This window comes from Serinus canaria, chromosome 7 (assembly GCF_022539315.1).
Source record: "Serinus canaria isolate serCan28SL12 chromosome 7, serCan2020, whole genome shotgun sequence".
NCBI lineage: Eukaryota > Metazoa > Chordata > Aves > Passeriformes > Fringillidae > Serinus > Serinus canaria.
Window position 1 is genome coordinate 6,926,063 of NC_066321.1, and position 25,566 is coordinate 6,951,628.

General features: G+C 42.2%; 1 protein-coding gene across 6 annotated transcripts in view; it reads left to right on the plus strand.

Moving 5' to 3' along the window:
• Positions 1–25,566, plus strand: part of NCKAP5 (NCK associated protein 5) — a 276,475-nt gene that overhangs the window by 37,015 nt on the left and 213,894 nt on the right. For all 6 annotated transcript variants that reach the window (XM_018911273.3, XM_018911275.3, XM_050977035.1 and 3 more), the window contains exon 2: positions 5,843–5,920. In XM_018911273.3, coding sequence (XP_018766818.3) covers positions 5,843–5,920 — 78 coding nt within the window. The remainder of the gene's footprint in view (positions 1–5,842; positions 5,921–25,566) is intronic.

Here is a 25,566-nt window from a genome sequence, read left to right on the forward strand (position 1 = left end):
GTACCCACACTGTTATCCCAGAGACTGAACTCCTTTAGGGACACACTGACAAAACCCAAATGCAACAGCCAATGAGCTTGTGCTATTTCAGGCTTTACTAAACTCTCTGAGTCTGTGGGTGGTGCTGGTTAATAGGGTGCAAAGTGGAAGCCAAGCAGCAGCAGGAGAAAACCCAGCTGATTGTTTATGAAAACAACTGGCTTCAGATGAATTGGTAAATCAGTTTTAATCACTGCAGCTGAGATGTAATATGAACTGTTCACTGAAGCTTAAGTGATTTTGAACAATTAAGAAATTTGCTTGATATATTTATTAAAATAATCATTGCTGCTTTTTCCATAATGATGTAATGTGCACAAGGGCTCTTGCCAGCCTCCTGATCCATTGCAGAGGCTCTCAATGTACATTTTCATGCCAGTTCCTAATAAACCTGACAATTAAAATATTGACAATTAAATCAGCAATAATGGCAGTTTTAAAAGATATTATTTTCTCTGAGCCACACAGTTTAGCTTTCATTGTTATTTAGGACCAAAAGGGAGTAGTCTAGCCAGGTGTGGTATTGAAAGGAATGAAAAATTACTAATCCAAAGGGTTTTATATTTTTTATACCTGATTTCTTTTTAGTGTGCAACAGAAAGCTCTCTCAATTCTCATTGCTACTGCTTTTGGATATGAAAAACATTGTCTAGACAAGAACACACATATATATAAATATGTATGTATATCCTCTTAGGCTGCTGGAAAAAAGTCTATTTTTTATCAAGGGTTTATACAGCAGGATGAAAACAAAAATAAATATTTTACAAAAGTTATAATATTCTCTGAAGTCACTCTCCCTAGATTTAAAGCTTTACCCCAGGGCACTCTTCCAAGATCCTTCAAAAATTACTCATGTCTCCACACTCAGTGTAACAGCTTAGATGTCCCCCTTGTTGCTTTGCTAACATCATTTCCTAATTGCAACAGTCTGCTGTTTAGCTGCAGACAGCTTTGTTGTTGTTTGATTTCTAATAACCTTTCCCTGTGAAAATGTGACTTCCTGAACTGCAGCAGATGACTGTGGGCTCTCCATGGAGCTCCCTGTCTCCAGGGCTGGACGGCTCCAGACTCTCAGAGGAACTTGTCTGTGCACTTATCCCGTTGTTCACTTGGTTTTTCTCTCCTCCCCAGTGACCAGCATTTTTCTTGTGGAGCACAGGAGCCTGAATCTGTGCTGAATCCTGCCTGCTTCCAAATACAAATATTAGGGGAATCAAGGAGAAGTGCTGTGGAAGAGTGGACTAGGGCTGTGTGCACAGAGTTTGTTCCAACCAAGCCAGGAGTGCAATTAGATGTGCCAGGGGAACATGGAAAGCTTTGGGCTGTGCAGGGCTGAATATGATGTTTACCTCCCAGCCCTGCTTCAAAACTGATCTGCAGGAATATGACTCCCAGCCTAGTCTCTGTCCCTGTTCCCTTTTTCTGCACAGCTCAGGCATCTCAGCTGTGCCCAAGGCCCTTTGCTGGGAGCTTGCTCAGGACAGGAGAACACTGGCAGGGGGACAGTGGCTGTGTCCCCATGTGCCTGGCTGAGGTGTGTGGGTTTGGGGGAGCTGGGGTGTCCACGCTGCAGGAGGGGCCAGGGTTATAGTTGAGATACAATACAAAACAACACTCCATTGTCAAAAGGCTTCAAATCTATTTTTATTATAGCATGCATGCTTTTTCTACATTCTTACAAAACTCCTAAGCTTGTGCTTTACTCATTGGTCACAAGAGACAAATAAAGTGCTCATTGGAATAGACAGTTGTAGGTTTTTCCTCCTTCATTTCTTTGTTTTTATGCCAATGACCTTGCTAGAAAATTCTTTCAGGGGTAAATATGGATCCTCTTATCAACCTTCTCTCTGGCTCACAGAAGTTGCTGTAAAACCTCTTCCACAGCCATTCCCACCCATGGCCCTGCTGGCCAGGGCAGCCCAGGCAAGTCTTCAGCTCCTGAGTGGCCCTATTGAATTAAGGACGTAATCAAGTGATTTGCTGGTATCCTTAATCCTTTTCACATCTCACTAAGCTCATTAAACTCTCTTTGATACCAAGCTGTGCAAGTTCCTTAGGAGAGGCAGAGACTGTGTACTACTCCTTTGGCTTGAATTTATCACCTCCAGCTTCCAGTGAGGGACTCCTGTGCTGGGAGCCTAAGGTTGCTTGAAGGGTTTGCTCTGTAACAATGGATGGGAAAATGTTCTGTGTGCTGGATAATTTTTGATACCCTGCCCAGCACAACAACAGGGATATGCCAGAACAAATACCCAAGCAACCAACCAAAATACCGAGCGGTGGATCCCGGGCCTCAGTGGAGGCACTTCATTTCCTTTCTCTTCTCTGTTTTTTCCTGACAGCCATCCAGCTAACAAAGAAAAGAAAAAGAAAACCCTAAAAAACTAGCAAAACAATTAAGCATTGCAAAGTGAGACATTTAGTTCTCCCATATTTATGTGTGTTTCTAGGCTTGTGCTTCAGCTCAAATCAGCAATAACCTGGGTAAAGCAATTCTCTAATGCTGTCTAAATTAGATAAGCTGGTATGTGACATTTGCATGCCATCTCCTCCTGCATGTCAGAATATATGCAGCTGTTAAAAAGATTTTCTACTGCATTTAAATATATACAGAAGGTTTTTTTCTTAAAACAGTGCCATCACAGGAGGACAGATGGAAAAGTGAATTTCTCATGGCTGCAAAGTAACTAATGCAGAAGAAAAGGGACAGGTTTCACTCACGATTCTGAAAAGGATTTAAATTTATTGTTTGTTTGTTTAATCTTGAACTTCTCAGTAATCCTGCAAGCTGTGAGGAATGGCTAGAGGTAGGAGGGGGATCCAAGCAGAGCCAGCAGTGCAGGCTGCTAAGGTCTAGTCCAGGTGTGGACAGCAGCATGGATGGCAATGCTACATCAGCACAATTGCTATGTAACAGTATCAAAAGTACAGAAATACTTTAATTTGGAGTCTACAACTTCAGATTAAAACTGCTGTGTCATTTCAGAAATATTGGCTTGGCATTACACAGCTTTACCCCCTCCTGCTCTGCAGTATCCATTGTTTTAGGGGGAGGAGGAAGAATTGTGACCCCCTTTTGAAACCCTGGGGCAGCTGTGCTTTTACAGCCTTTCTCCCCCGTTTGATTGGTCTGTCTCATTAGTATCTATTATGAGTACCCTCATGTCTGCCTAAATGATTTTTATCCTTATATCAGAAAACAAGGCTCCACATAATCTCTCACACTCCACAGTTTCCTGTGCTACTCAGAGCCTGCATGGCACAAGCATTCACAGGACAGAGCTCCAAGGAAGCCACAAAACACTTGTATTTCCCCTCTAGGTGTGATCTACTGGGCACTGTGAAGGGATTTAATGAACTGTATACATTGTCTTGTTGAAGATAAAGTCAGAGAATCATTTAGGTTGGAAAAGACCTTTAAGGTCATTGAGTCCAACCATAAACCAGGGTGATTACTTTGGGGTTTTTACTCACATTTTCTGCTGTCACTGAATGTGCCAAGCTATTCTAAATCACGGAGTTGCTCTAAATCTCAAGTGACTGTTTGCTATTTGCTTCACACTGACAAAATGATAACACCAGGTCCTGATTCAGGGATGGCAGAATTTGTCTCATTGGGAGAGTTGATAAGAGAAGAGAGCAGAAACCTGGGCTTAGGGACAGAGGCCTTGTCTGAAGCAGATGGCTTGCTGCAGACACAGCTGGCACATGAATGTGCCAGGAGAAAGGAGGTGCTGCTAACCACCATCAAATCATGGCTGAGTTTTTACATCACTTTTGCACACTGACAAGATTACATTCTCCCAGGTTGCTGGCTTTTAAAGAGAAACAGAATAATATTTCTGATCTGTCACAGGAAAACCTTAACATTAAGTCAGCAGTCAAATAGGATAGACACAGGGCTTTCTTTTCCCCACTGTCCTTATTTCCAGAAAACAATTTTAAGAAAATTGCTTCAGACTGAGGTTTTTATATTATCATGGTAGAATTTATGCAGAATAAAACTGCTGATCCCATCTTTGCCTGCAGGGCAAAGTGCACTGATGAATAAATCAGGAATATTGTTTAATATTACATTAAAAAGATGTAAAGGTATTAATACTAATTTATGCCAGATTCATTGTACTAAAAAATATAAACTAAAATAGGCAACTTGTTTTAAAGAACTTGGTACTGCAACTAGTCATTATTATATATTTGCACAGTATATATTTGGTGAACTCTAATATATGTGTATTGCAGAATGATTTTACTAGAATTAGCTTAGAAGGAGCTTCCTGCTAAATTGCCCCTGAAGTTCATGGTGTTTCTCAGGATTTCCATTATTTAATGTGTTCTGAAAGAAACAGCTATGTAATGCTTCTATTTACAGCAGGTAGAATGAAATTTAAACTTGGGGCAACCACGGAGTTCAATGGAAAGTTTTACAATACTCAAAGCTTTTCAAGCCATGCAGTTTGAACAGGATATGGCTGAGATGCTTTTGCAGAGGCTCCTTGGGAGCTGAGTCCTACTCTTGCTTACTGTGGACAGAAACACAGAATCACTCGGAACAATTCCAGTCCTGAAAAATAAAAATGTACATTTATATATAAATTATGATCATTAAACTCTGCTAACATTTATCTTCACCTTGAGGAGACACAATGATGTACAGTCTCTGTAGTGGCTGTCTCATATTCCTGGCCATGAAGATAAATGCTCAGAAGAACAAACCACTTTGCAACAAAAATCCATATGTGTACACAAAAGAAATAATAACAGTAAAGAGACAACTTTTAATACAAACAGGGACCTCACAAAGTGGTTCTGTGATGAGTCCAAAGGAAAAACAGTGGAGCTATAAAGATGGAGCTTTTGTCTCCAGAAAGTGAAGATGGATTCTTTGCTCCAACACTTGCAATTTCCTGCAGTATGAGGTTTAAGACATATTTTTGCTGTGGTGAGATATTTCAGGACAGGTATATTATTACTGATAGACTTTCAGAATAATAGTAATGTGACTGTGTTGGTACTGCTGTCATCCAAATATATCATATTATATCAAGTTATTCTGTTGCCTTCCTCCTGGAAATGAGGTGGTGTATTTCTATTACTGACAGATTCCTCTGCTGAGAATAAACATCATCTCTTTGCATTGAATTAAAGAATAGGCTTCAATAGGAAAATATCCAAATTTTTCATCTGGTCAAGATTATTTATCAGAAGTTCTATCTAGACACAAGTACGGGAGCTTTCATAGAGCTGATATTTCAAGTTATTGCATCTGCAAAAGTTGGACTGGAAAATAATATAGGGGCTGAGTTATAGCTTCATTTTCAAATAGGGTACATGCTATAGTATTTTTCATACTGTCCATAAAATAAATATTTGAGTCAAATATTCAGTTCACTTTGATTAATATCTAAAGTAAACAAAATGTGCACCAAAACCAATGACTGTACTGCTGGGCAGTTATTTTTCAGTCTGGATCCAGGGAAGATTATTCTGGGCTTGGAACAGGGATATGAATTTATATGTACACTAATTTATTTGTGCTGCTTGTGTATCCTCCGTGCCTCTTGTCTTCCCCTCAAATAATCTCTGAAGTGTGCATTAGGCTACTGCCCTGTTCATGTAATGTCAATCCAAATGTGAATTTTATCTAGATTTTACATCACTCTGATTTCTATGTACATGTTATAACTTTGGGAGCAAAATCAAAGTGCTCTCCACAAACTGACTCTGACTGGTTTTTACTCAAAATTTTACAAATACTTTAAAGTTCAAAAAACTAATATTGTAATAATTTTTCATTTAGGAATATATGGACTCCAACAAATACATCGAGCATTTAGTGACTCAGCTGGAAGAACAACGCTGGAATTTATGGAGGCAAGTACTGTGCCATGCATGTTTATTTATGTTGCTATTTTGGAAATTATGCTGCAATTCATAGTTTCCATTTCTGACTTCAAGTGAATGATTGGCTATTCAGTTTCTCCATTTTTTAATTCTTTACAGTCTACCAAATCTTAGCTCATGAAATGAACAGGGCAGCACACGTGAGTGGAATCATGCCTTTGTTAATCAGGGCACACACACACAGGTTTATTCACGTTACAGTTTTTAGGCAGTGGATGCCAACTCTACTCCTACTTCTACTTGATCCTTTCAATTGGACTGAATTTCAGAAATTGTCTTGTATCCCTGGATATAAGTGTTTTCATTGAATGGCACACAAAATCTAGCCAAAATACCACCAGAGCAGCATGGTGCCTATGCATGGTGCCTATGCCTTTCTATGCTGCCTACAGCAAATTTGGTAACTGCTCAAATCCTATCTAACATAACATTTAATACAAAGGAAATGGAATAATAGCAGTGATAAAATTCCTTCAACATCCACGGCAATTTTTTTTAATGCAGTATTTAACTTTTTTCTGAAGACATATGGACAGTGACAGTCTTTTAAAACTCAGTCAAATATAAAAGTATCTTCAGGGAATAATTTAATGTTCATAGACTGAAACCTATTTCACCTTAGTTCTGATCAACTGAGAAATAATGATCTGTCTGATTTTTCAGGTGAATGCCTCTCATGTACAAAAACAGAGCAACTTTGCACATGCCAGTAATAATTCTGCACCTCACAAACTTCTTGACCTATACAATATAAAATATTATCCCAGCATTTACAGCATTATGATATTGGCTCTTACTTACAGGCAAACTCCTAAAGGTTGTGCATAATTCCCCCTTTTCTTAAAAATTAGCCATATATAATTGGCACAAAAAGTTGAAGTTTTCATTTAACTTTACAGAGTTCAGGAGACTAACTTTGTAAGAATGAAGGTGATAACATTATATGCAGATGACACCACTGTGATTAAATATAAATGAATAATAAAAAATTAAAATATTTAAAAGTCTTTGAAAAGTAGCAGGGGTAGGGAATTTATTATAAACAGACATATAGATGTGTTCTGAAACTTCAGTGGTTTTGAAAAACCAAGACCATTAATTTATTTTTAACATTATTTATTTTTATTACTATTTTTATGTGTTTGCATAAAAAGGTAAGACTGGTAATGGGCACTACAAGAAAAACCCTTCTGGTTCAGCCAGTCTTCTTTGAACACTTTATTCCTCTCTTTTAAATCTCAGAAGTTTCATGGTGAGGATTATGCTAATAGCTGGCACTACACAGGGGCAGTGCTGAGCTGTCTTACAGCCAGACAGATGTCCTAATAAATCAGCAGAGCCCTCTCTCCAGCCTTCATCATGCTCCTGATTTGTGGCTCCGTGATCTGAGCCCAGTGGGTCAGTGGGCGCTGAACCTGACATTGACCGATAACCCCGCGGCACCGGGCCAGCCCATCAATCTGACTCACACAAATCCTGCCCCTTTGCCTCCTCCAGCCTCACTCACAGCCAGCACAGATTTATAGTGCCCAGGCTGAGGCAGAGGAGACTGAACCCACTGCCATGGTGTGCAGATCAATTTTACATTTCCTTTACATCTCCGCACGTACAATGGGACCCTAAAAGACATGTGGGGCCAAAATTTCATTTCAGTTTAGAGGACAACTGTTTACACATGGCATTAGCATCTGCTGGGGAACATTTATTGCTGTAATTGCTGTCCCAGGAGGAGTGGCAATGGTTAGGTCATGTTTTATGGCTTTCCACTAAAGCAGACCTCTAACCCAGCTTCAGACTCCTTGTTTTTGAAACTTGACTATACCTCAGTAGTTTGTGATGATGCAGATTTTATTAACACAGCTTTTCTTATACTGGACATTTTACTGTAGTTATTTTCACATTACTGATAGCATATTTGACTTGTCAGTGGTTCCCCTATTTCTCAGGTTGTAATGTTATCTCAACACATTTACCCAATCTGAGACAAATTTGACCCTCATCAATGTAAATCACCAACATTTACCATTGGAGGTGAAGCACACTAGTGGTTCTGCATCTCCATGTATCAGTTTAAAAAAAAAAAGAAAATATTATTCTGATTTCTTTGCCCTATCCTGTCTGAAACAGGACAGAATTGGGACAGGTGACTGGAATCCCATTGCAATGTTTTTTCTACCTTGTCATTTAATGCTTAAGTTCAGCTAATGTATGATTTTTATGGCAGAATCACATGGACAAGCAACATGAGAAGCAAAAGTTTGCTCCTGAAGTCTTTGCTAATTGACTTGATGGTAGATAACAATTTTTAAGTCTTGGCAGCAAATACTAATTCTCTTAACAGAAGAATGAAGTCACAATTCAGCATAGGATGCTTGCCTGAATAAGCAAAGGTCAGATCCTGGTCTTGAGACCTTTCCAGGGAATTTTATTAGTAGTGCTGCTGCAACTGGGACCAGCACTTCAGTCTGCCTTGGTGAAAGCCTGAGGACATGCTGCAGTTCAGACATGACTAATATGCAATAATTAATGAAGGTCAAACAGCACTTCCTCACCTTACTACAGAGGGGAGGGACCAGAACTGCACATGAGGATTGCACTGCATTTCTCCTATGCTGTATATTCAAAACAGAGTTTGTTAAATAGATCTGCTCTGCTTTCATCAGCAGCATTTGCATGCTTCTCTGCTCTTGGTTTTAATGCCTGTGTACTAAAGAGGTGCCAAGTATTAAACAGGTTGCCTTTGCTGTAATCATGAACTTCCATTGGGAAGCCTTAATTGCTAACAAGCAAAATAGCTCAGTGAGAATTCTTAATGGTGAGCACAGATTAAAATAACAACTGTGATTAGCTTTAAACTGCTTGACTAGAAAAAGACTAATCTTAGGGGAATAAATTGCATGGCACAAAAAGGAAAAAACCTGTGGTTGATATTACAGTAATGAAGGCTGAGAAAAAAATGAACTGCTACCCCAACTAAATAAGGTCATACTCTGCACAAGCATCTTTTTCTTGCCAGGCCTTAGTAACTTGGCCTGAGTGAATGAAGGTGTAAGCAGCCAGGTCTTGGGGCCAAACCCCCATTTTAAGCCATTCTGGAAGTTCTCATAACAAACATTGCCTCTGGTCTATGATGCTAATGTGAGTTATAGACTGCATTTGGAATTAATTATCTTCCAAAATTGTTTTTTGTAGTCTATGATTAGGGGTTGGTGTGGTGTGGTGAGGTGTGGTTAAGAGCAAGAGGCTTCCTTCTGCTTTGTTTCTTGATCCACCTGTCTGGTTATACCATCTTGGCATTACACAAAGCCAGGGAAAAGGTGTTTAGTGCTATTAGCCACTAAAGCTTTCCTCTTGTCTCTTCATCAGTCTTTGGTTTTGCTGGGGTAGTGTTTTCTTGGGGTGTTTTTCCCTACATCTCTACTAGCACTGCTAGATGCATATGATAAACTTGTAAAAGCCATGCAAACATTGATTCCTTTTAGTTTCTTTAGTATTTGAATGAGGTAGAGTAGAACTGAGTTCTGCAATTAGGAGTCCTTCAGTCACCAGGTACTAATTCAGATTCTTCCAGCTAACATTGTAAAATACATGTCTCTCTAAAGCTGAGGTTTCTGATTTGTGAACTTATGTGTGAAAAAACCACACCAAAATGTAGATAAAAACCATATAAAGCTACCAAGTTGTATTTCAGAGCTCACAGTACTGCCTCAGATGAGCATTTCCACAAGGGATTGGTGTTTAAATATTCACATGAGGATACCAATTAAAAATGTATTTTATTTTTGGCCAAAAGTGCTTTTCTTTAGCTGAGTATAAATGTGGATGGTTCAGTGAGCAGTGCAGATGTGGTTACAGGCCACAAAAAGCACTGTCATCCTATTTTCTGTGGCTGAGAACCCCTTGGTTTCTCTGGCTCCCAGTACCATGCCCATGTCACAGCTATAAAAGATACTTCTTCAGGAAAAGATTGGGTGAGAGCAATCTGAATAGAAAATATAGAGAAAAGCAAGGTTTTTACTGTTTGCCTTTTAGATTGTATTTTTAATAGGGTCATAGAAAAGTAAGAGAGGATAGTTTAGAGATTACAAATGAACCTGATGGACTGTGTAAATCCACTATAAATACAGAATATGTAAGCACAGGAAAAGGCTGAATAGCTGCTAGAACTCTTGTTGCAGTTGCAGTGGAAACAGTGCTTATTTGAGTGCTTATTTATCTCTATGTTCAAATCAAGACTTATCACTGTCTTTCAAACAAATGCTTCACAGAAGTTTATACCTGCTCAGATTTTTTATTAGTTCCACTAATTAGTCATATAAAATAATTGTCCTCATCTGAATGAAGTTGATGGCAATTTTATGTGCAGCTCTTTACCAGATCAATAAATAAATCTCTTTCAGCAATGATCCATTTTAACTACAACAGGGCATATTTTTGTGATGTATTTACTAAGCTGACTTAAAATTAAACTCAACTTGATGTGCCCTGGTAATGAGAATTATGATTGGCATTATATATTCATAAAAGTATTAATTTTAAAGAACATGGCTCTCAGCCTGTTTCCTCTAATTGGGAAAAACTCCCATTAACACTGCTCATCAGTGCTGCATGAGTCAGGAGTGAAGTGTCAAGCCTCAGTATTGAAGTCATTACATAAAGGACTGAGAACCATCTGAACAGAAAATAATCTTGAAACAAGTAAATATCTCTGTTTCTATGCTAAACTGCCCAGATTTCAGAACTGCCTGCAAAAGATGAAAAAGTGGTCCATAAAAAGTAACTTCATATGGCTGTGTTTATGAAATTAAATAAATTAACCAATGCTAAATTATAAAATGTTAATAACATTCTGTAATTAATTAGGGATTGGGGTAGTTTTGCACAGATGTATACTTGTCATAATAGTGAGACTGCCAGAGCCATGAATTGATTTTGTTTCTCTTAAATTATAAACTAGAAGGCCTTGAGCAAAATATATTCTTTAGATATATTTGGTAGAATAAGGATCACAAATGTTCCCTACCAAGTTGAAAGGAAGAAAACTCCAGCAGGGAAGTATGTGGAAGGTCTATTTGGCATATGGATGTTTGTTAAAAGCAAAATGCATGAAGAGCCCAGACTAAATTAGCTCCTCATTTGTATGCTGGGAAATGAAATGTATAATCCTGGCATGGTTCTGCATTTGTTTAAGATTTTTCCTAAGAACAAACTCTTTTGTGTATGCAGATATACATATTACTGTTGTGGCTATTTAGGGTTAGGGGAGAAAACCAAACCTGCTGTGAAGTGGTTTTGTCTGACACTAAGTACGAGTGGCAGGGTTCTGTCTGTCCCCTGCAGGGCAGCCTGGCCCAGGTAGCAGCAGCGGGCGCTGCACAACTGCTGCATCTCTGCATGGGGGAACAGCACTGAGCCCAGCCCAGCCCTGCAGGGAAACCTCAGGGCAGCTGCTCCTGTGAGCCAGCACCCAGAGTGGAAACCAAAATCACACCCACACAGGAATCCAAAGAAAGGAATACACAATTACTGGGTGTTGGTGCTCTGAGATTACCTCGTTCTTTAGAAATCAAACGATTCCAAAACATTTGACCCCAGTCCCATTTTATTATTTGGTGCTGAATTTACTCTTCCACTAATGTCTGCACACAGCCATGGTTAGTCAAATTGAATCATATTTCACTCTTCAGATAATCCCAATTATGTTATTGGCTTTATTCACACAGCAAAGAATAATTTCAATGAGTAATAGTGGCAATTCCCTGAAGTCCTCCCTAAGACTGAACAACTTATCTTTACACAGATCCCTGGCTCCTATTTGGCAGAGGAAAACCTATAGATTTACATCAAGGCAACAACTGAGAATTCAGGCCCCTATAAAACCAGGATGTCAAAATGTATTATAGAAATGAGTACTGCACAGTCACAGGCTGTGAGATGGTGTTTTAGATGGCGAGGTGGGTTTAAGAAAGAAAAGGAAAATGTATGAATTTGCTATTTGAAAAGGAATGGTACCTAGCTGATCTGTTTCACTGATGAAGTCTACAGGCCACTGCTGATGGCAGATGTAGAAAAGGTCAAGGAGAAACTGTATATGAAGTTATGCAAGTCAGGTTAGCACCTTTCCTTGGGAAAGAGAAGTTAAATAATCAAGTTAAGCATTTCTATTTCATTCTTTAATGCTCAACCTTTTTTTCTTTTCCCTAAATTATATTGAAGCAAGAGTTTAAGACCCCAAGTGAGAACAGGGCCTCATTGTTCCACGCAAAGTGTGAAATGGTTTTCATCTCCTCAGCCCCAAGGATGCAACAAGAAATGTAATTACCTCTTAACAAAGAAATGTAATGGAGCTTGTACAAGAGATCTGTGTGTAAGGCAGAGTTTTGCTCTGTGCAGTCACAGCACTGTGCACTGTCAGCCTGTCCAGTCTGAGGGATGAAGTTCCCACATCCCTGCTTGAATCCTTAAAAAACTCTATGGCCTAAAACACATTTGGTGGCAGCCTTATCCCATGCTGTGTGATGGGAGAGGGTTTTCTTGTGTTCATACCATGGTAAGGTGAGGAAGAGGTGACTTTTCTTTGCATGTGTCCTCTCCAACTCCTGTCCTTGGCCCTTGCCACTCCACAGTGCAAAGTAAAAGATGTCCCCTCTCAGGGGATGGGCAGTGGCAAGGGGAGCAGAAGAGAAGGGCTCTGTCTGTTCTCTTCAGGCAGTTCATTTTAAATCACATGGATGTCCTGTGCTGATGAAACCATTGGGCTTTCCACACAGAGAAAACCACGGATGTGTCATGTGGCCAGGCCTGTTACAAGACAAATATGCCTTGAATTGAAAGCAGGACACCTGTGCTGCTGTGACACCACTTATTCCTGCTATCTAATTGTGTGCTGATCCATCACTGTCATCTTCCTGCTTTTTTCTATGACAGTCAGCACCTCTGTCCAGGCTCTGTGTGACACTGGCATGTAAAGATCCAGTTTCCCTGAATTCTGCAGGACTTGGCTGGCTTCCAGTTCCCACGTGGAGCAGAAGATTCAGGGTGCATTTTCTATCAATTCTGCCTGCTGTACAAAATCCTTTTTATGTTAACAAATTATATTTTTTATTGCTTCATTTGTTAATAAAAGGGCATAATTGTGCCTTTAGCAATCCAGATTCTGGGGTATCACCCATTCACACTTCTTTTTAAATCAGGAGTAAATTCCAACATATTCTGCTGTAGGGAAAATATCATGCATTTATAGCATAAACCTGTATAAACATTATTGTAATAGGTTCCACTGGGGACACGGTTTCAAATATAAAGCAGCATTCATCACATATTAAAGACATAAGCATATTTTTTTCTTACTTAAATCTATGTAGCTCACAATTTGCTAACTCTTGCTTATGTAGATACTCCCCTGAGATTTTCAAAATTTAATAAAAGCTTGCAAAATGCAGGGCTCTTAGTTTTATTACCACCTGATTAGCTAAGCAGAATTCAGAAAGTATAACTCAAATAAACAGAAAATGAAAACCCCAGACTGAGCTCCACCAAATGCTTTGCTGTAAGGAGATGCCAGCTTTTGCAGGTTATTCGGTTTGCTGTCATTTATGCAGCACCTTTAAAGATGGCAGGAGAAGCTGATCTGCTTCCACACCTTGCCAGAATCAGCACATGCTCCTACTGCCCTGTACTGAGGAAGTTTGATACTACCTTACAAATTCTTCCTAGTTCAGTTCTTGATAGTGCTGTAATAAATTCATTATTGTTCTTCATTCAGTAGATTCTTAGTCCTCTGCCAGGCAAGCCAAAAGCCTCTGAAGCCCTTTTGAAAGTCATAAGTATGTATGATGTGGCTCCTATTTCCTGTGTTTTTATGATCTTCCACTCCTCATGGTTTGGAGACTTCCAATGCCAAGGAAGTATCTATCTTCCTGAAGAGCCCTGGGAGAAACTGGTCCAAAAACACACCACGGGTTGTAAACACTCTTAGTTCCTCTAATAATAGCTGTAAATTAAAAAAAAATGGCCAAATGCTGTGTCCTTGCTGTGACAGTAAAGTCATGACTTCACTTCTGTTCTGCAATGTGGAAATGTGCAAGTGGCAGCACTTGACCCTTTATTCAGCCAATCCAAAAGATACTCAGAATTCCCACGAAGAATCTACATTCTAAAACTTTTCTGGAATCCCTTTTGGTCTGAATGTCCCCCTTAGCAGCAGGAGCTGATGCTAACACACATCAGCACAAGGCAGCAGCCAGACTGCCTGCCCTCCTGCAGCTCTGCTGCACTGGGAAATTCCAGCATGGTTTCTGGGGACCACTTTGTTCTGCCACTCTCCTCCAGTGACTGATTTTTCCTGCCAGCACAGGGCACTCCTTGAGTGTCCCTGTCACCCCTGTTGCACAGCTTTTTGTGCAAGAGCCTGGCCTGGCAGTTTTCCCATGTGCAGGCAATGGTCCCCAGAGCTGAAGTCCTCAAAAGGGCAGAGCTGCCCCAGGTCTCACTGAACAGCACCTTGTGGCAGGCTGAAAGAGCAACTGTTTCCATTAGTGACCTCAGTTCACAGGATTTCTACCCTGCTCATGTTTAACAGAGCTCTGGAACACCACTGGTGTAACCTTGTGGAAGAACATTTGAAAATCTGGTCTTACATCACCCATACACAGCCTCAGTCCTGTGTAAGCAAATATATACCTATTAATAGAAGGACAAGAAGAAAGTGAAGTATAATAACTGCATTTTGGGAAGGTTTCTTCTCCCTCCCAGATTTTTGAGGATGAAGTTTCTCTGTCTTAAAGGTTCTTTTGGTTGTTTTGGCATTATTGACTACTGTGCAAATGTGTCACTTCCAACCTGTCAATATTCCTGTTCTTTCCTGGGTCTCTCCCATTTGGAAGAGCTGCTGAATGCAGCAGGGAGCAGAGGTACATCACCTATGCACATTATGCCAGCTGAGAATCAGAAATCATTTTAGGAAATATCTGTCCCTCCAATGGTAGCTCGGTGTCTCTGAGAAAATGAAAAAAAAAATCCCCCAAATCAGGCATTTACCCGTGCCAGTTATTAGGTTGGTTAATTTAAAACTATGGCTAGCAGCAATGTATTGAGCTAATGCTATCATTGAGCTAATGCTATCATCCACTCCATTTTAGTGTTCTGAAGTATGAGCACTGCAGTTTTTTGTATCTCTCAGAAGCAATGGTGAGCCAAGTTGTGAATTTTGTTTGAAGACTGGTGTATTATCTTGTAAATGCCTATGCTAGACAAAATTGTGCACGCCTAGGGACAAGAAATAATTATTTGGAACATAAACTTGTTGCTGTGTATGAAACTGAGATACTACTAATCTTGAAGAGACATAGAAGAACAGTATCTCAGCAGTCAGTGCAGCTCCATATGCATAAAAATCACTTTCAAGTTGTAATTATAGCTTTAAGTTGTAGATAAATATTGGTTCTTTTCAATACTAAATCACTTACAGTTACAGAGTAAAAGACCAAGTCTGTCACTCTTGATTTCAGTGAACGTAAGCTTAGGCCTGAAAATAATTAAGAAACTGGCAATATTTTAAAAAAAAAATTTATCCCTTTAGCTGCTGCTAATCTAGCAGATTTGGTGAAACTATTCCATGTTTTCACTAGGAACTCAGGAAAGGTGAATCATGGAAAGATGAGGCCTTCAAATAGAAACTTTGTATGCAATAATTTGCAGAATTCATAGAAACACTTGACCCTGACTAGGATATTTTAAGATCTGCAGTTCCACCCCTAGGAAGGGACCATGATGATGCCAGTGATTTTACTGCATCTTGACTACCAATTGCAGTTCTTGTCCCCCACCATTATCCAATGATTTGTTCTGAGCTCCTCTGCTAAGAAACCTCCAAATTCAAAATCCAGAAAAACTCTTGCCACCTTAACTTTTGAAGTTCTGCTTCTCCAGCACTTGCCTTTGATTCTCAGATAGAGCTCTACCTTTTGCTTCTTGTCTCAGCACCATACATGAGGATTACTTTGCACCCTGGTTCCTGCACTCTCTTCACTCCAGTGTACCCACTGCCTCTCATTTGCATTATGTCAGTTTTTCTCACCCTGTTTCCATGATCTCTCACCTTCTCTTTAAAGTGGGAAATCCTGCCTGAACGCTTGCTCACTGTTCGCTTAGGTTCTCTCACATTTGCCACATCTTAGGTTCTCTTACGCACACACTGTGTATCTACAAATAACTGGATCACATACCAGTTAGATTTTCTTCTAACCAGGAAAAAATTTTACTTGCTATTTTTGGCTTAACAGATGCCCAAGCTTTCAGCGATTCTTTTGGAACTGCTCTTTCATATACTACGAGGTTTAAAAGCGTGCCGTGCGAACCCGTGAGTCTCCATCCAGCAGAACTCTTTCACCTGTGTGTCAGACACCGGGCTGCCCTACGGGCACAGCCGCTGCCCCTTGGCGCATCCAACTCATCCCGGCGGCTCCGCCACGCCGCGTGCCCTCTCTGCTAACTTTCGAGGAGAGCTGGGACGGCATCAGCTCCAGCCGAGCACTGCACCCGGGGCTGTGCGGGAGGAAGGTTTTCCCCATGATGTTCAAGCCCGCGGGCAGCGGAGAGGCAGCGCTGCCCGGCCGCGGTGCGGCCAAGCGGAGGCTGCGCGGCTCCCGGACACCCCGGCCCCGGGCAGCCCCCGCCCGCCGCCCCCAGCCCGGGGGCACCCGGGGGCCGCCGCAGACAATGGCCCGGCCTCCCCCACCCCCCCGCCGCGGCGAGCCCCTGCTGCCGCCGCAGATTTGCCGGAGCCATTCAGTTGCGACCGATTGCGATCGCGGCAGATGGGCTGGATCTGACAGCCCCGCTCCTCCGCGGGGCCGGGGGCGGAGGGGCCCGGCCGCCGCGCTCCCCGCCCCGCCGAAAGTGCCACCCCGGGCAGCCGCCCGCCCGCCCTCCCCAGGCACATGTTACGCGTCCCGCGGCTGCGGCGGCAGCGGGAGGAGAAGCCGCCGCGGCGGAACAAAGCGGAGCAGGCGAGCGGCGGCGGCGGGGCGGCCGGCCCGGGGGGCGGCAGCCGCTCTGCCCAGGCGGGGGGCGGCGGCGGGGGACTCCCCGGCCCGCCGGGACGCGCGGCCCCCGCCCGCCGCAGGATGCGCCACCGCGCCCCAGGTAAGGAGCGGCCGCTGCCGCGCCTGCCTCCATCCATCCATCCATCCATCCATCCATCCATCCATCCATCCATCCATCCATCCATCCATCCATCCATCCATCCATCCATCCATCCATCCATCCATCCATCCATCCATCCATCCATCCATCCATCCATCCATCCATCCATCCATCCATCCATCCATCCATCCATCCATCCATCCATCCATCCATCCATCCATCCATCCATCCATCCATCCATCCATCCATCCATCCATCCATCCACCCAGTCTTCTATCCCTTCCTCTCTCCCTCTCTCTCTCCCTCCCTCACCTGCCCGCCGCGCCTCCTGCCCGCCCCGCCGCCGCCGTCTCCTCCCCTTCCCCGGCGCCCCGCGCCCGCCCCGGCGGCGCCCGCCGCTCCCCCGCCCGGGCCCGCGGCGCTGCGCGGAGCCGGGCGCGCCCCGCGGGCGAGGGGAGGCACCTGCTGCCGCATCCCACTGCCGGCCCGGCCTCCTCTCCTCCCCTCCCCGCCGGCTGTGCCGCAGCCAGCGGCGGCAGGAGGCCGGGTCCGTGCGTGCCGGAGCGCCGCGGGGAACGAGCGGGCCGAGACCGGGCCGGCCGGAACCCGCACCGCCCCCTGCGCGCCCGGCCCCGCCGCGGGGCTCAGCCCCTCCTTGGGCCGGGGGAGAAGGGCAACACGCTTTTTTCCTGCCTTTTCCTCCCTGATCCGCGGGCAGAGAGCCTGCGGGTTTGCGTTCGAGCCCTGTTGCTTCAGAGGCAGCAGATTTTGTTCCCATTCGCTGCCTCTTGAAGGAGCGTTCTAATGAGTTTTATTTCTGTTTTAATTTTATTCCTGATTGTTTAAGGCTTGACCCATCCACATTACAGTGATAGCTGAATGCAAACTGTCCCCATTGAAGAAGTCTGTTAGGTAGAGAAGAGATCTGTCTGAAATGAGTTGAAATACACAAAGCTGTAGGGCGTGAGGTAAACACAGAGTGTTTACCTCACAGAGTGACCCGCTGCTGGCCATGAGGCTTTTAGTTGCTGCTTCTTCTTTTTGGCTGTGGTAGGATGTTAGCTCCACTATCCATCTACCGAGATGGGGTTACCCAGGGAATGACAGAAATAAGGTGGAGTAAGTGTGAGTGGGCCTTGCAGCAGGAAAAATGCAGAGCCACATAAATATTTTTGCAAACTTTATTTTGCATGTTAACAACTCTTTTTCTCCATGTAAGCACATAGAGTCCCTTATTGAAATGGTTTAAGTGTCCACTGCCCATCCCTTAAAAACAGATATTCCAGATAAACCCCCTGTTTATCATTAGGAAGCTAGCAAAGTTTTAACAAGGGAAGTATCATGAACTAGAGAAGTGATTTACATCGGAGGGGCTGGCTGTATACATTACTGGATTGCAGATAAGCTATGTAAGTAAACAGAAGCACAGTGCTCTGTTATTGTGCATGACTATGGAGATATCATGGGACTCTTTTGCTAGTTAATAGCATAAGGCTTCGTGGGAACTGTTTGATCTGCAGGACTTTTGCTTGGCAGTAGTTTACTTAAGGTTATTACACTCTGTTTGGAGACTTGTATTTGTTAGCCATTATTGCATTCTTAGCTCCAGGCTTCCCAGAGTTACAGGTTAGTAGGTCAATAAAAATTGCACTGAAATGCTGGAATGGGCAGTCTAGAGTTTTAAATGTGGTTGGGGAATAACTAGGCAGTAATCAGAATGCTGAGGATTTTTTTTTCCTGTACATTTTTATGCTGGTCATTGGTGGTGAACCAAAAATACTTTTTTTTTTTTTTTGCCATGAATACCACAAATGCTTTTCCACTTCTTGTTAAGAAAGGAAACAAATCATATAAGCTAAATACAGAATTCCCTTTCAGCACAGAGTAACGAGTGCCCTTGGTTGAATTTACCAGGACTTAGTTCCTTTTGCTAGTGAACACTGGGGATTAATGCCACTGGCATTACATGGGGCTTGCCAGTAGCAAGAATAAAAATGTCATCAGGTTTCTGCTGCTATGGATTTACATGTTTCTTTTAGAACTGCAAATTGCAGTGCTGTGGAGGGAAGCAGTATGGAAAAGTACATTTGTGTTACAAATGCTCCAATCAAATTTGGAGCCATCCAGGTGACAGCACTCGTTGTGACCCGCTGGGTTCTGGGTGTGTGAAACGAGGCTGAGCGGGGCTGGGCTGCCCCTGTCTGATCCCCTGCCTGTTCCAGAGCAGCTGCAGCCTGTGCTGGGATCCCCATTCCCACCAACCCTTGGACATGGAGGTTGGCTGTGTCAGTGGGGCAGTCCCACTCGTGTCACAGCACACAGAGTTAAAGTGAGCCATGTGGTCTGTCCCCCCACCTCGGTGCTGTCCTCATCAGGGAGGATGGATTGGATCATCAATGCAGAGCTCTGATGGAAAAACAAAAAACATAAAACATTCACAGTGGTTTCAGCATCTCTCATGTACTTTCTGCTTTCACTGAACATCATGGACCGGAAGATTACATACTTTAGCTCAGAAATATTGTATGTTATTGTATACATTTGTATTGCATACATATATGTTGTAGGTATTGTACTTTTTTGGCTTTTTCAGTTTGGTGCCTTTTTTAGACTATTTCCTAGGAAATTTATTCCCACTTCAGCTTTTTCTCATCTGTATTTTTGCAGTTTGTTGCATGTAGCATGCACTTATTGCCAAGTTTTTCTTGCTGAAGTATAAATGTATGCTTTGTAGTGCTTTGTGTCGCCCTCTTTCTTTAGCAAAGAACTTCCCTTTCTGTAATAATTATTAATGGTGAACTCTTCTGTGCCATGTAGGGTTGGTTACAACAGTTGTAGAGTGTTATTGCTACACCACTGCTTGTCTCCACCAGGTACATCCCTACACAGATAAGCCCAGCAGCAGCAGCCAGGTGTTGTGCATAAATCCACTTCTTACTCTAATTAATTTTCCTTTTAAGACCCTGATTTTGCCACCAGTTAGACACCTGCTTAACCTTGGAGTTACAGCACTGAAATAGATAGGCTAGTCTGCATGCAAAGCTAAGTGTGTTTCTCTTCACTTGTACCTTGCAAAGAGGTGCTGTACAAAAAAAACCCAAAACAACCCAATCCACTTTGCTTTGCTCCAGTTCTCAAGAAGTGCAATTCAATAGCTGCTGTTAGATTTAGCTAAAACATAATCCCATCAAGGGATGGAACTGACCTGGGACTGGTATTTAAGACACAGGCATGGTGTTTCTGCTCTTGGCTGATGTTTCCATGGATGTTTAAACCCTCTTTTTCCACCTGAAACTGCACCATGGTGAAGTTGAGGCTATCAGAGCAGTGATGCAGAAAGGAGGGAATGAAAGGGCAATTTTAATAATATTTGTGTAAAAACATCAACCAGAAGGTTGATGGTATGATTTGTGTTTATGCTTTCATTCTGAAGGAGGTCTGGAGGGATTATTACAGCAGCAAAATTCTATTTCTTGGTTCTAACTATTTGATATTGAGATGCTGTATAATGGAGACTCCTAGGAATGATGAAAGAACTGATAGTATTGGAACACTAGGTGATGGTTACAGTCTCAAGCTGATGTACATGGAATTTTAAAGAATATTTATATAGTTTTGATATATTCAAATGATTTAAACCTTAAGAGAAAGTTATGCAGCAAGACTTACGTCAGAAACCCTCAAGTTGTCTGTTTCTTTGAGAATTTATTTTTCTTCTATACTTATCATTTGAAATGAAAATAGGAAGCTGCTTTTTTTTTTTTTCAGGGAGAATCTTTAAAGTACAGAATATAATGGCTCATAAAGGAGAATCAAGTACTTTTGCATCTTGCTGTGGTGTGTGCACTGACAGCTGGCATCTGAAACATAAATTATTCCTCAGAATAATTAGAATGAAAGTAAGATCATGAAGGAAAAACCAATATGTGGGGGAAAAAAAAGTTTGATATATTACAGAAACAAAGTTCTCAACACTTCTGTGTGCTGTGAAAGAACAAAGAGAAGTGTTCTTCTTTTCCCTGTCTCTCTTTATAGGATTTCTCTTAAATCCATGTGGTTCCAAGTGTCTGAGCCAAACATATACCAGTTACTGTCCATGTACATCTTTTTTCCACCTTCTAATAACTTCCCTTGCTTTGTGTATAAACCCCTCTAAAAAGGCTCTTGGCTCCTGATGGCCTGTGTTGTTCTAAATGGACAATGCAGCTGCTCTCTCATTATGTCCACTTGAATCCTCTCAGTTCTTCTCTGTGCCAAGGTTTTACCCATGCTCTTGATCTAAGCCACTGCAGGAAGCTAAAATCCTTATCCCATTGTATAGTTGATGATGATAAAGTAATTTGTGCCTGAGTATACCACATCCTTATTCTGAGTGGCTTTTTTTATTCTGAAGATGAGCTAAATGCTTGAAGCATTTCAAATTATAATTTCAGGTTTCATTGCCATAAACAGTCATTTCTGTGGCAAAAGACATTGATCTTTACAGAACTTTTCTTCCATTTCTTCCCCTTTCTCTCCCCTTCTTTGAATTGGCTGCCTGTGTACTTCTTCTCCATGCCCGCTGTGTATGTCTGCATTCCAGTGGATGTTCCTAGTCTCAGGCACAGGAGCCAGCTGGCATTTGTCAAATGATGAGCTCAGTGACTTACTGCACCCTGAAGGGCAGCAGTGTCCTGACTAAGAACACACCTGTGTGACATGTGGTCAGGGGGAATGTAGGCCAAACCCAGTGCAATAAATGCATCTTTCTGTTGAGTTTGGGAGAAGACCAGAGCTACCAGTGGAGCCACAGTAACCATGTGTTGTGTCCTGGCCTTCTTGGCATCTGCAATAAGGTGATTCCTGGTGGCTACTGAACATGAGATTGAATTGCAGTCATTCCTGGTGGTGTTAATGGGAATCTGACGTGCCAACCTTCAAGCATATAAAAACATTTTTTCATGTAAATAGCACATGTGGTAGTAGAGAAGACTGCTGGGAATGCCTCTGGTATCTCAGCTCTAGGTGGGTGTTTGTAGATCATAACATAGGAGCAATTTGCTCAAAGTTTTGCTGCAGGGCTCTCTCTCAAGTAACATTGGCTTTACTCCTACTGCTAGAGCTTGTATCCTGGAGATGAGTAAGTTATCAATTTTCAATCTTACCTAATGGAAATTAACAATTCTAGTGTTGTTGTATATGGCTATGGTTTGATTTTATGTTTGTTTTTTTAATGTTCACTCTTGTTAAATAACTTTATTTACATTTGCTTTGTAGAGCAAAGGAAATGTAAATAAAGTTATTTAACAAGAGTGTAGTAGAGACAAGACAGACAAGGAGCATTGGTATTAGCAACTGACATGGCACAAATGAGAAAAAACTTGATTATTTGCTGTGATCCCTGGTGGGTCCAGGACCACACCTCCACTTCATCTCTCAGCTGGCCCAAGGAGATTGCACCAGCTGCTTGTCCTGGGCATGCAGCAAGGAGCCAGCTGCTGGAGACCTTGCATCTGTGTTATATCTGGGGTGCTCAGGGTGGTGTTCTGGAGCACAGCTGCAGGGGGAAATTAAGGCATGCTATCATTAATGGTGGGCCCAAAACCTTAAGTATCAACACACATCAAATTTTCATTTGAGAAAATGCCCCTCTTCACATTAAATTGGCACTGCAAATGCACCTAATGTCTTAAAATATGATCACAAAGAATGTCTGTCTCCCAAACTTGACATTGTATGTGTGAAACACAGCTCAGCAAATGATGAGAGAGTTAGACTGCAGGGTACAAAGAAAAATGAGGAATTGTTAGTCAGAGAGCAAGAATAGATTTGTTTTGATGTCAGGGGTTCTATTTGTTCTCAAAGCCTGACATTCTTACTAGGCTGGATATCTGAAGAGCTGCTTCCAAGCTGCTGAGCCTCCATGGCTGGCACTGTGTCTTACAGGTCCAAATGTGACTGGTGGGTAGCAGGAGCCTACAGTGCTGATGTCTTGGGCTGCCTCTGCCCAGACTCCATATCTGAAACCCAGGAAGTCCCAGCACATCCCAAGGTTTCCTGTTCTGGACTCCATGTAAAGCAGCTCCTGGTTTGAGAGGAGGAGGCTTCCTGTCTCCCTGATGAGGAGATAGGAGTTGGTTCCTGAGATTGCAACTCCCAGAGGGTCAAACACCACTTCTGGTATTTTGATAGGAAAGACATGGAAGAACAGATGAGGGTGAGTGGCAGTGTAGTTGTTCAGTGTTCAGAGAATGAAGTAAAGTCAAGGATGGCTGTTGGTTTTAAGCCAGGAAAGACTGTAATAGACCTGTATGGCAAGGAACTGGAATCAGAGACAGCAGAACTCTAAGGAAGAATAAGGAGACCAGGTGAGAGGAGGGACTGAGACATCAACATGATCTTGGCAGGTGAGGAGGAAGGAAATTACCTTCTTGAATTTTGATTTGCTTCCTCTTGGAAGAAAATGGTGGGGTTGTGTTCAGGAAGAGAACTACAGGTTTGCACGAGTTAATCAAAGGCAGAAAATACTTAACTGCAAAGAGATAGTCTATTAAGTTTGAAGAGCTGAGTTAGGAAAGTATTAGAACTAAAGAATAAAAAAAAAAGCAGTAGAACAACCTGTTCAGTCTTGAGATTGATGATACAGGTGTTGCAAGGTGTGAAAGAAGGTGTGGAGAAAGATACTAAGCCAGCATTTCAGTGAGGGGTGAAACCAAGCCATAAAATTGTAGGAGAGTAAGTGTGGCATTAACAGTGTTAGAAATCTTTCATTTTACTGGGACTTGTTTTCTAGGGTAGAGCTAATTATGTCAAAGAAAGAATCAGATTTTTCATAACTACTTAAATATTTTTTGTTAAAAGCCAATGCTCTTTACTTATTGTTGTAGTGTGCACTGTTAAAGCAAATGGTGGCAGTGGTCCCTGATGGATTTACTTCCTAGAGCAATGAAAACATGCTTTATTATTTATTGTGCATTTTTTTGTCTGATTCTGGGTTTTATGCAAGAGTGGAGGTTGGATAGTTTGGCATGTATCAATATGTGAGTTTATCTCTCCCTTGTCATGTAAAGGCTTTTCTAAGAGAGATATTTTTAGCAATACTTAGATAAATATTAGTAGAGTCTGGATTAATCTCCTTAACATCTCACTTGGCAGCGCGTAGCTGTGATAGTCAAGGACAGTAGGCAAGACAAGGTTTTCAGCCATGGGTGTCTCTGATGGGATTAACACAGGAAAAGATTCAGGCTTTTGGCACACAGACTCTATTGTCCCTCCTTTCAGTTCTGTTAATCTCCCCCTTTTCTGGTGGCAGCATGGACCACGTATTTTTGACTCAGATCCAAGTTAGTTGAACCATAACTTGCTTTGTTTAGTAGTAGCTGGATCAAACCAAGTGTGAGGCATGTAATAAATAGTTCTGGTCTGTTTTGCTGCAATTTTCTGCTGATATAACCATGTAAAGGTAACAGGTGAATTAATGAGAGCTGTTGTTAGATTTAAAATATAACCCACAGTTCCAGCCAGGCATGGATTTATGGATGGCACTGGGGGGATCTAGGCATGGCATGATCCTCTTCCCTTCAATACCCCAATCAATATGTCAGATGCAGAGCTCCTACATGACAGGATGAAAGCACAGCCCTACAGGTGGGTTTCTCTTCCCGTTTAAAGCAGTGGTGAATTTCCCTCTGCCTGCAGAAAACTCACCCCTTTTTGTTGTCAGGTTATTGTTTTTCTTTTACAGTGCTATTGCAAGTTATCCCAGCAGTGAGGTCTGGATAGGATGTGTGAAAGCTCCTTTTCCAAATGGTGAGGCACTCAATCAGTGAAGTAGTTTGGATTAAGACTGCATTGAAGGTCTTAATTTATTTCTTTGACTGTCTAATAGGTAGTGTAAGTGAATAAGCGTTTCTGAGACACTGCATCTGCTGCTTTATAGAGAAAGCTGCTCAACACTGCTAATTTATTAAAAATAAGGAACAGGCATGTATTGTTAGATCTGCAATAAAACACAGCTTAGACATCTTCTTTCCATCTATAAGAGAAAAAAAACCTGTCATCTGTGGAAAATCATACAGCACTTGCAGGATTGTTGAAGGTTGTGACTAAGGTTACAAGGAGACAGACCAGGGTGAGTGGAAAATAATATTTGGGTTTTCCCTCGAGCTGCCCCTGGGGAGCTGTGCCACCTCACCCAGTCAACCCCAAAGAGGAGGCTCTACCACCCTGATGAGGGACCTGCAGGGGTCAGGATTGGATCATTTGTTGTGAGCAAGAGAAAATGCAAGAAAATGTGGTCTTGACCTACTTGTTATTTATAGTAGTTCACATTGGTTTAAAAGCCTGAAAATCACCTACTTTGCTTCCATTTGGAGTGAGCTGGGCAGTGGAGTAGTTGGGTTAGAGGATCTTCAGCAGGCAAAATGAGGCTACAGCAGCACAGGCTGCTGTGAATCCAGCCTGCCTGCCTGGGTCCCAGGTCTTAGAGGCAGATCC